A 17,442-nucleotide genomic window follows, 5' to 3' on the forward strand; every position below is an offset into this window, starting at 1 on the left:
GAAGGGACAATGCATAGTATATGTAAGGTCTGATGTTCGAATTCCGACCACCACAAAAAAAAAGGAAACATGATATATACTATGATCAAATATTCCTATTCCTTCAAAAAAAAATATACTATATATGATCAAATATATTTTTGTCAAATAAAATTAAAATAAGCTCTCTTTTAATAATGTCAAATAGTGCTCATGCAGCGTTGTTTCTATTTTAAGGGGGATTTAATTATTAATTTTTCAATTGATAATTAAATTCTTTGTTGTTAATGAGTTTTTTAAAAAAATAATTAATGATTTAAATAATAAAATAAAAGGAATAAAATTGTAAATCTAATAGTTGAAAACAAGGATAAAGTTGAAAATAAAAAACCTTCCTCTTTTTAAATAGGCAAGTGCAGTCCGTTACTTTTGTTTTGATTGGGATAAAGTGTTGTTGCTTAAGATGAAAATTGTTGTTCACACATGTGTCTAAACTGAAACACACCAGTAAAATACCGAAATACCTCTTCGATAGTTAACTGCCGCGGAAGTTAACCGGTGGTAGTTAACTACCGTGGAAACTTTGACAGTTAACTTCCGCGGAATAATACTAGTGTTTTTCTGCTATCTTCTTCCCTTAAACTTCTTTTTGGTTACATTCTTCCCTTAAACTTCAACGCAATATCCAATAAATAAATAAATAAATAAATAAATAAATAAATAAATAAATAAGCAAATTTGTAAAATTTCTCTTAATGAAATTGTATTTTCAATTCAAATGAAACACAGACAAACACATTGACATAGATATGAAATCAAGAATTACAAACGCTGATACTTTTCTTAGCATTTTACTCAATTGGGTTTTTAGAAACTTTCACGTTTAATTCCAAACTTATTCCTCTATTCAAAACTTCAATGTCTAGCTTGTATATCAATTTGCCGGATATGGTTCAGTTACCACTGATATCTCAAATCAAACAATAAGAGAATGATTGTGCTACAAAGATGTATTTTAGTTAATAAGCAACGATCAAGAAAAACCCACTTAGAAAACAAGCTATCTATAAGCTCAAATTAACTGATACTTAAGCAAGTTTAGGGGAAGAAGATAGCAGAAAAACACCAGTATTGCTCCGCGGCAGTTAACAGCCGAAGTTTCCGCGGTAGTTAACGGCCGAAGTTCCGCGGTAGTTACCGCCGGTTAACATCCACAGAAGTTAACTGCCGAAAGGGTATTTCAGTATTTTATTGGTGTGTTTCAGCTTAAACATATGCGTGAACAACAATTTTTGCTTAAGATTTTGTTATATGTTTTGTTTATAAGAACAGTTTTTGGTTCCTTTCGTGTAACTTGGCATATTTCCTACGGTATTGGTAAATTGTAGGTCTTGCAATCTAGTTTAGTGATTGTGAGAAAATCAATGATTTCTTCAGATGATGTAATTGTTAGTGGTGTGATTGGTTGGGCAGCCAATGATGATTTAATTAATGGTGGTTTGATCAAGGTTGGTTGTTTGGTTGTTCCTTTCTTTCTTTGTGTTTGGATTAGTTTGGTTCGGTTCGTATTGGTTCTTCGGTTTGGTTTGATTTTCTATGTTGATTCTTCCCTTTGATTTTTTTTTTTTTGGTTGATCCTCTCTTTGTTAATGGTTCTTCTCTTTGATGGTCTTTATCTATCTGCTAGTTCTTCTATTTGTTTGATTGTCCCTCTCCATATTGGTTCTTTTATTTTATTGATTTTTATGTTTGATTGATTTTCTCTTGAAGGGTTATTTTATATATTAGTTCTTTTGCTTTGGTTGTTCTCCCTCATTTGCTTCTTCTCTTTGGTTGTTTCTCTCTATTGGTTATGATATTAGCTGGTTCAATTTATTTTAAGGGTTAATTTGCAACAAGTTTAAAGGTTAGTAAGATTTAGATTGAGGGGACATGTTTTTTGTTTGACAAACTCTCGATGTTTCCTGTTGTTGCATCGTGAGATTGAGAGGAGATGTTAGATAACAAAGTTGATGAGGATGTTGGATTTTTTATGTTACCATTCATGTTATGTCATTTTAATCTTTTTTTTTAGAGGATGCCATCGTAATCTTATGAAACTTTAATCGTTTCCTTTGTTATTCTTTCTGAAATCCTAGCTAATATTGTTAACAGTTTGGATAGACCACAAGTCTTTGATTCTTGAATTGATGACTAGTAATTGAAAAAACACAATGGTTAAAATTTAAACAACTGTATAATACATGTGCTTAAATCTAATTATAAACACAATTAATTGCTATCGAGTGATCTAATAGTATAAAAGCTTGACATTTAGATGTTAATTGAGTCTACCATTGACACACGAACACAACTATATTTTTTCTATAAATAATAAACTTGGGTTGTTTAGGCGGTGTTTGCTTGAGACATATGATTGTGCTCCTCTCAAGATTTTAGGTTCGCTTCTTCAAGATACCAATTTCGATGGGCATTTGACTTCTTAAACAAACTATATTTTTATAAATAAACTTATAATTTGAGAATCTATGTGTAGATTTGATAATTAGTATTTACTCATCTTTGAAAAAAAAATTAGTCGTCTATTTTCCCTTGAAAAATAAAAAAAAACTTACTCATTTTTTTTTTTGCTTTATGGATGAAAACTGTTGTGTAACAAGTGTGAGTTAGAAGTTCGACATCGGTTAGAAAAGTGAAGGTTGAACATTTTATACGTGAGAGAACTCATAAACTGATTGCCTTAAGGTTTTGGGCAACAATGCTCTCTCTTTCTCTCTCTCTCTCTCTCTCTCTCTCTCTCTCTCATGTGGTTTCTCTTGACTAATATTGGTGGTACCTCCATGACCATGACCCAATAGTAGTATCAGAGTCGTGGTTTGATGAAGGGATCAACCTGCTCCTTGTGTCGAAGTCTTTCTGACAAGGTGTTTAGGCGACATGTTTTCCTGTGATGGAAACAACAATGACAATACAAGTACATGTACAAGTACAAGTGTGCGGATGGACGAGCTTTCGTGTGGGGGGTGAGCATGATTAATTGTTGGAATTCACTTTAGGAGAGAGATTTACTGTATAGCAAGTCTGAGTTAGTAGTCCGACATTTAGAAAAGTGAAGGTTGAACACTTTATATGTTAAATGACCCATAAAATCATCACCTTAGGGTTTTGAATAAAAATATGGTGTCTCTCTGACTTATGTGGTTGCTCTTACCTAACGCGGGTTGTTCTCAAACTCCCCACGTGAACCAAAAAAACGACAACAAAAGCTAAGGAACAACTTAGGAAATGGGTTGTTTTTAAAAAAACAATATATGGTTGGTTTGTTACACATTATCAAAAACAAAACTAACATTCGATATTTAGAGATTTATTAAACAAAATAATATTTAGTTTCCTTTTGAGAGAAATAAACATAATTAGTTGTTTTGTGTTTGTACTTTCTAAAAACATTAACATTTAATAATATTAATATAGAGAACGAATTTTAGAGGATTAAAAAAAACAATAATCAATATTATTTGTGTTTCTATATCATAGTGAAATCACTTTTAAAAAAAAATATTATTAGTTTTTTTTTTTTGAAAAGAAATGACTCAATATATATTTTTTCAATTGAAATAGTTTTTAGTTTTTCTTTTCTTTAAGATTTTCTCTATTTTTTGTTTGAAAATCCATAACAAACTGATAAAAACTTATGAAAGTGAAAAAAAGATTGATTTTTCAACCAACAAAATGCAACTCCTATCACTATCACCGTTTCTCTTTGAAAAGAAAAAAAAGAAAAACTAATCTCTTACACCCAATGAGATAACTAATTTAAATAGGGAAAACAACTTCTATTAGAGATGCTCCTATTAAAGTTTTATTGGAGTTTTACATTGTCAATGTTTTTGAACGGTTGTTTTGAAGCCTCTCATTTTATGAGTTAACTTTTAAAAAATAAGATCTATGCTCATTTAATATGGTACCATCAAAATTAAGTTAAAAATGACAATGTGGTAATTGGACCCGAGACGCGTAAATATTAAAGTTGTATTAGATTTTCACATTGGCAATGTTTCTAAACAATTTGATGTTTATATCTGTTTGAACACTCGTGTATGAACTAGATTACTATTTGTGTCAAAAAAAAAACTAGATTACTATTTGATGTATATATGTGTTTGAATCTTGGTCTACTCAACAACCACGTGTTCTGGGTTAAAAAATTTATATGGGCTATGATCCTATGCAATGAATTTAATTTCCATGTGTTATATTTTTTTCACCAAAGATGTCTTAATTCCAATACTGGATTTGAGCTAAGCAAAGAGCTTCTCCATGGTGATTGGAAATATACCAAACTTTCACGTGCATATGATTTTAATTCCATCACTTTGATATTAAAGCAGTTGTTGGATCTAAATGATTTTTTTTTTCGGTCAAGTTATATGATTTTAATTTGTGGAAACACCTTTTATAATGCCAAAAACATAATAGCAAAAATAATAAATACACCCTTGAATTTCGTCGATTCCTTTTCCTATTGGTCTAAGCTAAATAATTAAAAGGAAAGATAGGTATCTTCAAAACACAATCTAATTTGTTGGTGACACTGAAAAAGTAGTTCACCTATTAGAATGGACATATTTGGGGGACACCTATAAGCTTTTATATACAATTGAACCTATATTAATATGCAAATTTACAAGAAATATAACATCATTTTCTTTATGTTGACGTATTAGTTTTGAAATTAGGTAGAACACATCAAGTAGATAATCATGCTCATGATCGTGAAATTAGCAACAACAGAAAAAAAAAAAAAAAAAAAGCAAAAACCTACCTACTCATTGTTGAGCTTAAAATAAAACATCTCAACTATATTAAGCGTTGATTATGACATTGTTGGAATAGAGATCTTTTATTTCTTACATACACACATATTACAAAAGAAATAAGAGTACTTTGTATACTTTTTTTTATCAGTCATTCAATGAATTCATGATCAACCAAAGTATTTTTTCCAGCTTAATTGACCATAACATTGTAATAAAGGTCAATGCTTTTCCTTTTTCCTTTTTCATTTAGTTTCCTACTTGTGTGATTTGTTGAGAATGCAATTCAAATTTCAAATTATAAGTATAAGATTAAAAATATGTATTTTAAGAAGCGTTGTCAAATGGACTGATCTGGTCCAACTCGTTCTAACCTAATGTGCGAGACCAAACCGACGTTTTTACTATTAGGCTTCACATTATTGAGTCCGGCACGACCATTGATGATGTAGACTAATTCACAAGTCTGACCCTATTTTTTTTGTTAATCGACTCATTTTCTTCTCTTATGACACTTTAATATAATAATATCTCACAATTATCGATTTAAATATCAATCATACTCAAGTTTTATTCTTTCAATTGATATGAACTTTGAAGTTTTAATTTTTTTTTTAGCTAAATGTATATCTTTTGTTAAATTTAAATATTTAATATATTATTATTAATTAAAAAAATTAGATGATAATTTAGAAAGTTTATACTGATATTATTTAAAAAAAAACATGGAGATGTTGACAACGGACTGGCCTGAAGCCTAATGGGATAGCCCGACGTGACCCTATTTTTTGTTGTCTAAAACGCCATATGGGCCATAAAAGTTCGATTGTATTTAGGCTTTCTTTTTTAACGGCTCATCCCATGTTTAAATATGGGTAAATGGGCCGACTTGTCAAATTGATCCATTTTGACAACTCTAATTTTAAGAAGTGCGTAAATGTTTCTTGGCACTTGGAGAATTCCATTATCATACATAGAGATGAGACTACATATGCGAAAGTGGAGTACTAGTTTGAGCTAGGAAAATCCATGTACAAATGATGGACGTGACTATTGGAAAGAACTTGAGCTTTCTCAAACGAAACCCCAAAAAGAAAAAAAGAGGGAACTTAGAGTATAGAAGGGGGATGGGAGGTCATGTTGTGAAGGCATATGCATCTCGTAAAAAGGAAGCTCGTCGTTCTTTGTCCTCACTCACATAATTTTTTGGGAACCTTCCTTGACAGGTCACCTGTCTCATAAGTATTCAAGTAAAAAACATGCTTAACTTTAGAGTTCTTATATTCTAAACTACTAAAACTAAGGGGAATCTTATTGGTAGCTAGAAGTAGTACCAATAGATTCTTATAAGTTTGTTTTAACTGCATAGTCTAATATTTGCACAACCTCTAGATTTGTCCCATTTTTATGTTGATGTGGTCTAGTCATGTGTCCCTTTTCCTAAGACATGTCAAAAACCACTTACTAGATCATGCATTAAGCATCAACAATCACTCCTCGCAGTCTCAACTGTCACAAACTTCTATTAGCAAACTATAACTTATTGACAAACACGATAGGGGTGAAGACGATCAACGCAAATGTGCAACCCTATAATGAGATATGAGACCCAATTTCAAATGCTAGTTGTAAGATGAACAAGTCTTGCCAAACCTCAAAATTTAAATTTTCAGCTCATGCATCTAAATTACACATAGGTCATTGTTGCTTGACTTGCGAACATTTTCACACCACCAATAAGAAAAATAAGTCAGTGGAAACTCTTCTAAGCATGTGAGTGATTAATTTTACTTATATTTATTCTAGAAGAGTACATCTAAATATTTTACATTATTTCATTATTTATTATTATAATTTAATTCTACCGTATTTTTGCAAAACATTGTCTAATCGATTCACTAGTAATCTTCATTTATTTTTGACAATTATCAACCATGTGATACTTTATTCAAAAAAAAAAAAAAAAACCATGTGATACTTGTATAACAATGACATGTGTAATAGTCACTACTCATTTAATAGGTTCATTAAGACTATGCTGGACCATTGCAATACTAGAGCTGGCAACGATCAAAGAAAATTTAAGTTGGTGTCCCCATTGTCCTTTCTGCGGCCAATATGAGTGTTGGATCCATGAGACCTATGCATCTCACACCACGTACAAGCACTCACATTTATGTTTTCTATTTTAAGTTTTTAACCCTTTTTTTCCTTACGGGACCCTTCTTTTGTCTTTTCATGCACCAAATCATTCAAGATCCCCTGCCGCAACCCTAGAGCCCCCACCCTCATAAATTCCCTTTCCTCATATAAAACTACCAAAATACCCTCTCAACATTTTTTGGATAACAGAAAAAATTTCAATAATCGGGTTAATTTAGCTCAACTGATAGGGACATTGTGGTATATACACCCTCCGGTCACAAATATAAGCAAAATTTTACTTTTTAGGTTCATTCAATAAATGATGTATGTGGACTATTAAATAGACCACATACATCATTTATTGAATGAACCTAAAAAGTAAATTTTTGCTTATATTTGTGACCGGAGGGTGTATGTATGAGTCAGGGTTTGAGCCTTGAATTCTTCATTTATTTATCTTAATGAATGAATTTATAGTCATTAGACTACTTGACATAACAAAAAGTTTCAATGAGTCGAATAGATGTAGTCTCGCTAAGGCGGCGAGGTTAGACTAATCTCGGGACTCAGAACATTGACAAAGGCAAATATCTGACTAATGAAGTCTTTACGTTAACAAAGTGTGTTAAAATCACGTTCTTTTAAAATATGAGTCAACATTTTACCAACTGAATTTCTATATTGGCCTCACGATTATATTGTTGATGTAAAATGTTCTCCATGGAATTAAATCACCCTTGGTCACAAACTATAAGTGCTCACCTTTTTTGGCAGCTCACGTTTTCTTGGTAATTTATTATTGATGACTTACAGAGTTATTTAAAACACATAAATACTCAACCATAGTGGATGCCAACTTGATTTACTTGGCTAAGTTATTTTGCCTTTTCCCTTATTAATATAGCTAAGTGCTTCCATGACTTTCAAGTTAAAAAGAGTCCATGGTACTAATATAGATTCTAAGTTATTTCTTTCACTAATTTCAATTGTAGCTCCATAATGTAAAAGTAATAAGGCTTTTAATAACTTCTATATAGGCTTCTGCGTCACTTCATCCTAATGCTAGATCAAATGTTGGTCCTTTAGTTAATACTTGTGAGATTGGACTGTCTATATGTGCCATTGAATAATGGATAAAAATTAATGCAACCACATAGAGATCTTGTCAAAAACATAAGTGAAACATGACGTATACATATATAATAATACACGGTATACATATATTTTTTGGTGGTGGTCGGGGTTTAAACCTTAAACCTTACATATATTATGCATTGTTCTTAGCAATTGAGTTAAGCTCACAAGGACACACAGTATACATATATAATAATATGCGTAACATTCAGTAACTAAAATATTTCTCTCTAAATCTCAGTGATGAGAGAGTCAAAGAGAAATTTTACCTTTTTGTCACTAAATTTTGTTGCAATTTTTTCAATACTTATTTAAGGAAAACCATATACGTACGATTCAGAATATGGAAGAACTAGTCCTTGTAAGTTGTTCTATTAAATAGGTTGTAGCCGACCTCAAATGGATATAGCTCTAAATTATGCATGGATTTATTCATTGACATGAGAAGAGTCTATTATTCAAATTTCAGGCTAAGTTAAGACTGACAAGACTATGTTTAGTCAAGTTTATGGTCAAACCTACTTTACATAAAAATGTTTAAATTTGAGATTGAAATTTAGGGTCATAGAACTCGAATTCAGTCAAGCTGGTTAGAGTTATGACTCAATTAATATATAGTTTAATAAGTTAGGTTCAATAGCTAATAGGTTAATAAAACTCATTAAAAGTTTGAATTATTTTCTGTCAAAAAATATTGAATTATTTGTCCCTCCTAAATACTACTAGTAGTAGTTGCTAGATATGACCTTCTACATATTTAACCATAAAATATTGATGATATATCTGTCATAAATATATTGATTAATAAATTTAAAATATAAATACATATTAAAAATACAGATTATTAAATATGTATATATTAATTTTTGTATAATCAATATTTCGTCATATATGTATTGTATATTTTTTCCCTAAAAAAATGTATTATATATTTATTATTATTATTATTATTATTATTATTATACAGATTTTATGATTAAATATTGATATTTAGTGAAATCCACTCATTTCATGATCCCTTAATAAACTATTTAAACTAAACAATGAATTCACTATCTTATCAAGTTAATTAATTTTTGTCTAGTTTGAGTTAAATCCAACTCATTTGATTTAAATCACTTTTACTCGTCATTAAGTTCAATAATTTTTTTTCTTCCTTTGAACGACGGTGTATTAAAGAATAGCTATAGTTTAGACTATATATTGATGATAATTTAAATGAACCCTAATTTGAAACCCTTTATTAAACTAGTTGTGTTCTTCTTCCTTGTCAAGAAAATAAATGGAAGGGTTAATATATACTTTTCCACATTATATATGATTACATTTTTCATGATTGAGAATTTAAAGTTAAAAAGAGTGCGTGAAAAAAGTATTTTTAATTTTTATTGAAGAAAAAAGTATTTTCAATTAATAGTAGTAAAAAATAATTTAATATAAAATCATCAAAAAGTTAACACCAAAAAATTCATCAAAAAGTAAATATATTCCTACTGCCATTGGTGGATAGACAAAAGAAAATAGAAAGAAAAAAAACTTGGATTGATGGACCCATATGATGAATAATTAGAAACCGGCTCTAACAATGTCATAAATACTTGGTGACGTATCTCTTAAAACTATGGCTATCAACTTGGTAGCACATTGCTGTAAATAGATTTAAAAATTCTACCCTTTGTAATAATAATGATGATCACAATAACATAAAAAGACAAAATTATTACTTAATTTCCCCAATCTGCCATTTTATCCTTTCATCAAAATTGCATTGCACATGTAATTAACAATTGATAATATTGATATTGTTATTTGTTATCGTTATACTTGATAACTTAAGCTGAGTTCAAATTTGGTGTGTTATTTATAGTTGTGTGTAAGTTTTAGATGGTCTTTGTCACTCCGCTACATACGTAAAAAGTTGTATTGCACATTAATTTATGGTTTTTTTTATTGAAATTGCAGAACCAACGATGAATTAGTCCAAATTATAAATGATTTTGACCTTTTAATCAGTCATCGGGGTTCAATCTATGACTCTTATGTATGAAGAAAATTTGATCTCTGACAGGGATTAGTCTCCATAAACAAAAGTGGAAAGTTCGTACATATAACATGGTTTTGTGACTTAAATCCGTCATAAATTTTTAATATTAGGAAAAAATGGGATTATACATATATAGATATAAGAAAACCTTACTGTCCTTGGATTGTGGTCACACATTTTTTTTCCTTAAAATTTTTTGCATTTTTATAGATCCGAACACATTAACAATCTCGATTATTAATTTGAGATCAAACCACTTATATAACATTTTTATCAAATTGGTTTGAAACAATCTCGTCTAATGATTTGAGATCAAACAATCAAGATCAATAATTGCACAATGATGCTAGCATAAAAAATTGATCCATTTCCCATATTATCCAGCAAGCTTAAAAAGGTGGAATATACCATAGAAGATAATTTCACTTGAAAGTGAAGGGTACTTTTGTAACAATGATATGATCCCATAGACACGGTTAAATTAGTTTATTGTCCCATTTATGTCGCTGACCTTTCTTCTCTGCCCATCTCTTCATTTAAAATTCTTATGTCCTTCTCTCATTTTTTTTCTATCTTACCATAGGTTAAGTACTTCTTTAAATTTCTCTTTCTCTTCTCTTCTTTGTGTTCTATATAAATAAGAGCAAAAGCTACTATAGTCTTTAGTGTTAAACTCACTACAAAATGGGACGTTCACCATGTTGTGACAAAGTTGGTTTAAAGAAAGGTCCATGGACTCCAGAAGAAGATCAAAAACTCTTAGCTTATATTGAAGAACATGGTCATGGAAGTTGGCGTGCTTTGCCAGCTAAAGCTGGTAATGATGCCTTTGCTTTTCTAATTTTTTGTTTAACTATTCTTCTTCGCTTTGATATATTTATATACCGGTAGAACATTGGTGTGAAGTCAGAAAGAAATTGGAAAGTTGGAAGATTAAACGCAATTTGAACATATGTATGTTAAGAATATAAATAGTATATATAACATGTTTATAGTGTTTAAGGTTATATTTAATATGATATGATAACATGTTTTTCATGTTGTTAATTAATGAAGATTTTTGTTGTGATATTGTAAATTAGGGCTTCAAAGATGTGGTAAGAGCTGCAGATTAAGATGGACTAATTATCTTAGGCCAGATATTAAGAGAGGAAAGTTTAGTTTGCAAGAAGAACAAACCATCATTCAACTTCATGCTCTCTTAGGGAACAGGTTTGGTATATTTCCTTATTGTGTTGTCATCTTAATTATTAATTTCTAGGTTTAAGTCTTTTAGTATTTTCCTTAACTCATTTGCTTCAATTGGTTTTATTCTCCCTATCATTTTCTTCAAAACACATTGATTTGATTTTATTTATTTCTTGACAACAATTGATTTGATTTTCCACCTCTACAATTTTTTCATTTTGTTGATTTTCTTTTTAGAAAAAATATTGTAAAATAAAATTTAAATTAAAGATGCCTATATTTATATATGTGGCAACTCAACTTTTTATTTTTGTTCCCATTCTTACTCAGCACTTACTATAATCATTCATTTTCTGTTGGGGCTATAATTTCTTCTTTTTCTTCCAATTCCCTTGTTGTGAGGTATGTCTTAAATGCAATGTCCCCTCAATTTTTTCCATTCTACTATTCCTACCCATTCAATCAAAAGAAAAGAACAAAAAAAAAAAACTATTCCAACCCATCCCCAACAAATAATTCAAGTTATGCTCTCTGCCATTTTCTTAAATTTATTACTCCCTGACATCCAAGTTTGTTCAAGGTGTGAAACTTTAATTCCAAATGATAAAATTATGTGGTTTCTGATGCTTCATAAATTATGTTACATTTCTTTCCTCAAAAAAAAAAAAAAACTGTTACATTTTTCAAATTATTGAACTATATTAACCAATGGGATATTAATGTCACTATCATACAAAAAAATATTTTGTAACATTTCACTACTAGAAAAGTTAAAATTAGTGATAGAAAAAATAAATCTCTTTCTAATTCTTTTGTCACAAAATTTAACAACAGAATAAGAAAGAGATTTCACGTTTTTCTTCTCCAAATTTCTCTCGCAGATGTTAGCTTTTTTAGTAGTGTTTTTTCACTAAAATTGAGTAGCAAAATATGTTACACAAAATTAGTCTCATATCATATGTTTAAGTATAGTTGATGAGTTAATAATGTATGGATGTTAATTAATTAGCATTGACATTTTGTGTTATGTTTGTATTATGTTTTTCTTTATAAAATTAGGTGGTCAGCTATAGCAACACATTTGGCAAAGAGAACAGATAATGAGATAAAGAATTATTGGAACACACATCTTAAGAAAAGGTTAACAAAAATGGGAATTGATCCAGTTACACACAAACCTAAAAATGATGCACTTCTTTCATCAAGTGATAATGCTCATTCAAAAACTGCTTCAAATCTTAGTCACATGGCTCAATGGGAAAGTGCTAGACTTGAAGCTGAAGCTAGACTTGTTAGAGAGTCCAAAATTCGTTCACATAATTCACTTCTTCATCATAATCACTTGAAAGCTTGGAATATTAATCTTGAGTCTCCTACTTCAACTTTATCTTTCAATGAGAATGTTGCACCAATTATGAATAGTGGAGAAATTGGAGGAGGAGAAAATACCAACAATAATGGTAATGAGAAAAATATTAATAATGATGAGAACAATGGTGTTGTGTCTATGATTGAATTTGTTGGGACTAATTCAAGTTCAATTGTGAAAGAAGAAGGTGGTGATGATCAAGATCAAGATCAATGGAAAGGTTATGAAAGTTCATTGACTTTTACATCAAATCTTCATCATGAGTTGACTATGTCAATGGATCAAAGTGTTGATGATGTCATTGCTGAAGAAGGGTTTACTAATCTTTTGCTTAAGACAAATTCTGAAGACTTGAGTTTGTCAGAGAGTGGAGGTGAATCTAACAATGGTGGTGATGGTGGAAATGGAAGTGGAAGTGAATTCTATGAAGATAACAATAACTACTGGAATAATATTCTTAATTTAGTTAATTCTTCTCCATCTGATTCACCAATGTTTTGATATAAGATGTGTAGACACTGTGCTTATAGTTATAATTAATTAAAAGTTTAAGATATATTAAAGTACTAATTGAAAAATATATTAACATTTGTTGATCTGGATTCTCTGCAGTCCAACAGTCAGTCTTGTCGTATTTTCACTATTGAATTTATCTAACGACCGCAAGTTTTATTTTATCTTTTAAAGGTTAGATAATGAAGTATGACTTATTGCAGAATTGTAGAGGATCCAAATCGTATAAAAAAATTTAGTGTGGAGATTAATATAATATTATCTTGAACTTTTGATTGATTTTAACTAATAGATGATGTACTCATACTTATAGAATTGTGATCATCTTCTTGGTTGAGAGAATTTTGTTGAATATGTATGTATAATAAGCTTGCTCATAGACACATGATAATTTCCACTTAGTGCATTGTTTCTAGTTGATGCTTTAATAGAGACGTTTCCTAGAAATGTGTATGAAATTGTAATTTGTGAAAGCAAATTAGGTACCCTTTAGAGGAAAAGAGCTCTATGGTAGCTTTTCACCATCAAATGTTAATATCAATTTGTTTGGATTTGGGAAATAGTTTCTATGTCTAAAGTGTAGTAGTTAATTATTATTTTTCATTTTTTTTTGAGCTGGGAATATATATCTTCCTCTAATAATAGATAGAGTGTGTGAGAGAGAATTGAATGAATTTTACTGTCTACACAAAAATCCAATATAGGAAGCATCTAGTATGGACTTTATTATAGTTGGTTTTATGTCACATTGTTATCACTATTCAAGTTTTGAATTCAAAGTTGATCTATCTATTTATTACTCACTTCCCACTATAAATTGGTGAATTCTTATTTACAAAAGTTGGATATAATTATCCATATTGAGTATACATAGATCAAAATCATTTATTTGTCTTTTAATAGTTATATTATATAGACAAGTATTACTCCCTAATAATCGATAAAGAAAATTGTTACCAAAAATAGAAATTATGTATTAGAAATTGTGCTTTAACAATTTGTAGAAATCTTTAACAAGTGTACTTAGTATGACTCGTAAATAAATTGATCTTCAAAATTATAAACATCAATGTAAATAGTCTACAATTTTTTTGAATTGCTAGAAACATCCTTAAAATTATAAAGTGTGAGTCAAAATATCTTCTGCATTGTTCCATCATCAATGTTGTCATATAAACACTAGTTTGTCAATGAAATTTAGGCCTATCACATATTAATATTTCAAAAATGGGATCAACAGAATTTGTGACAATTTTATATCTAGTATTACTTAAACTTCGTTGGCAAGTAAGTCTCTAATGAGTTGAAACTAATGTAATATCAACGTGCAACGTGACATGTGTAGTTAATGAGTCATGTCATAGACGGTAGAAGTTAACAGAGCCGATTATGCCTCCTGACTGGTTCTATGCTTAGACATTGCTTGGCGTTGGTTTGGTATTCTGTGGTGTGGTTGATTTGAAAGTCGAAGAATGAAGCTATTTTAATACATACATACATACAAGGTTATGAATCTTGAGCAATTATTGGGTTGTATTAAGTTATCATCTTCTTTTTTTGACCAAATGAAGTTATCTTCTTGAAAGTGATTTTTGGATAAGTCTGTGTTTGAATCAACGTGGAATGACCTCAACGTGCCTTTCATGCTTCAAACGTGAGTTTTTGTTTTTTTTTTTTTTTTAAAGTAGTTTGGATTGCACAATGTAAAGCAATTCTACTGTCCAAAATTTTAAAAATGAATATATAGTTTTATAACCATGTCAATCAATTTATATTGTTAATTTATAGTCTGTATGAGTTAATTTTCTAGCTAATATTTCTTTTTTGATAATAATAATTTTCTAGATAATTTTATGCTAAACTCGAGCCCTAGACTCTTGATATTGATCATGTATATACTAAGAACATTTGTGCTACTAACTAGTATAGTTATATCACATAGAAAAATATGTGAATGGAACATCATGTACGTATCTCCCATGTGCCCTGTGTCCCCTTACTTTGATGACAATCTTATTGTTAAATCTGAACTCAATAGATAAAATACTGAAATACTGACAGAATAATTTACTATGGACGACCAATTAATGAAAGCGGCAATTTGCAGCACAACTTCTGTAGATGTTTTCTATAATTTATTTTCATGGACATAAATTTTGTCCTTGTCGATAACAAGATAAGAACTCTTATTATATATACTACCGGAAATGTCCTCTGTCCGCTCTTTCTACTGCGCTAACGTATGTAATTATTTCGACACCTTCTACCCTCATCGAAAATGTTAAACTGACATCTTTTTTATGATTAAAGTCAAAACACGCAACTTTTATGTATAGCTATCATGACTGGTGGAAGCAACCGCTCCATTGTATGAGCGTCCACCTGTAATTTTTGTCTGTTTGCATATTTCGGTGGTGCTTTGCTAAGGCTAGCACGTTGTCCTTGTAAATACTCTTGAGTGGTTATCCTTTTGCACGCCTTGTGCGGGGATAACTGCAGTTGTTTATATATTCACCATTTTTGTTTGTTCAAAAATAAAAAAAATTATGTAAATTATTGATATATTGATTTATAAACAAAATATTATCAAGGCATATAACGAAATTATTTTTGAACTCAACATATTTTAGTTTGCCTGCATATAAAATTAAGGTAAAATAATGATCATTTATTGTTTATTCTAATCGTAATTAGTAACATCATAACATAAATGTGTGTGTTGTGTAAAAGAAACATCATAAATAAATGTATAAATGAGATGTTATGTAAAAGAAACATTGTTATGATTGCGATAAAAGAATATCTTTAAAAACTACATTTTTCGTAAAGTCTCTATCTTCTCCTTTTATTTTTACAACACCATTTTTTAGGTTTCTTGAAAAACCAATGTTTATGTTCAGTAATATAGATAAAATACATAAGTTATGCAATGAACTTATAAATTGATCTTCTATTTATAACAGTAATCGAATGAAGTAGTTATTTTATATATATATAAAAATCTTTCTAACTCTTTTTGATTAATTCTATTAAAAATATATTTTTTACATTCAGATTAATATTATTGACTAATGTGTAGAATTTGTGAACCCCAAATATAAAATCTGTTCATCCTCAATGCACAAACAATCTTACACACACAATCGCTTAAAAGACATTCTTCAATATCTTGGATCATTTGCTAAACTCGATCATCCATGTTGACATCAACTTTCTTTATTTGGGATACACTTGGCATGTTTACTACTTCATTATATCATTTTTATGTTCTATAACTTTGGAAAATTTCATTGCAAATATGATGAGAGAGAGGGAGATGGACGACCAGGGAGCAAGGTAGATGGACGACTAGGGAGAAAATAAGGACAACGTACAATATGTTTTTGGTGAGAAACGGGAAGGAAGTGGTAACACGTTGTATTTTAGTGAACTTTTTTTGCATCCATTAACCTTCTAACCGACGTAAAAAAGTTATTATTATTAATAGGGGTGGGCATGGTTCCGTTCAGGAAGAAAATTGAACTGAAACCAACTGAACTGTTTGCTAAATTTAAAATAACTGAACTGAACTGTTTGCATTTTAAACTGAACCGAACTGTTCCAAACTGAACCAAACTGTTATTATTGATATCGTTGGAAAGAATATGAAAAAAAAACTAAACAAAATTGAATTTTAGTTACCGATATGAACCGAACTATTTCTAATCGAACTGAACTATTTTGAACCGAACCGAACTATTTCAGTTCAATTTCAGAATTGTTAGTAATGGTTCAGTTTTTTTGGTTTGGTTCGGTTCAGTTCAGCAGTTTGGTTTTTTTTTTCTTGGTTTTTTTGCCCACCCCTAATTATTAAAGTCTTGTTAACAACGATTCTAAGGACATTTTTAAAGATTCTCAATTACGAAAATATCCTTTGAAAAAGTGTAATACTTCAATTTTTGATGCATTAAATGAACAAGTTTTTTTTTTTATTTTTATAAAAACTTATTATCTAAAGTTCTTAAAGGGTGCCCTTAGAAGGACACTCATTAACATTTCCCTTATTATTATTTTTTAAAAGAACTTCTTTTTGTTTGACAGAAAAACAAGCTTCATTCATTCAAATGTTAAAATAGTCATAGTACAATCAAAATGATGATGCATTGGATCGAACATTTCCCATTCTATTGAAATTGGTACAAATGATCAAAATCATTAAATGCACACTAAAGATGCATATAGGACAATAAAGCATTAACAAAGAAGAATTCAAA

The 17,442-nt window shown here is 29.8% G+C and overlaps 1 protein-coding gene across 1 annotated transcript; it reads left to right on the forward strand.

Annotated features, from left to right (window-relative positions):
• Positions 1 to 10,615: 10,615 nt before the first annotated feature.
• LOC146912467 (transcription factor MYB16-like) lies at positions 10,616 to 13,272 on the forward strand. Its single transcript, XM_085720599.1, has 3 exons — positions 10,616 to 10,936; positions 11,202 to 11,331; positions 12,367 to 13,272. Exons 1-3 carry the CDS (start codon positions 10,804 to 10,806, stop codon positions 13,175 to 13,177), a joined length of 1,074 nt encoding a protein of 357 aa, XP_085576725.1. The 5' UTR covers positions 10,616 to 10,803; the 3' UTR covers positions 13,178 to 13,272.
• Positions 13,273 to 17,442: the final 4,170 nt, after the last annotated feature.

Source organism: Medicago sativa, chromosome 6, assembly GCF_051527215.1.
Source record: "Medicago sativa cultivar Bolivia chromosome 6, Bolivia_mono, whole genome shotgun sequence".
NCBI lineage: Eukaryota > Viridiplantae > Streptophyta > Magnoliopsida > Fabales > Fabaceae > Medicago > Medicago sativa.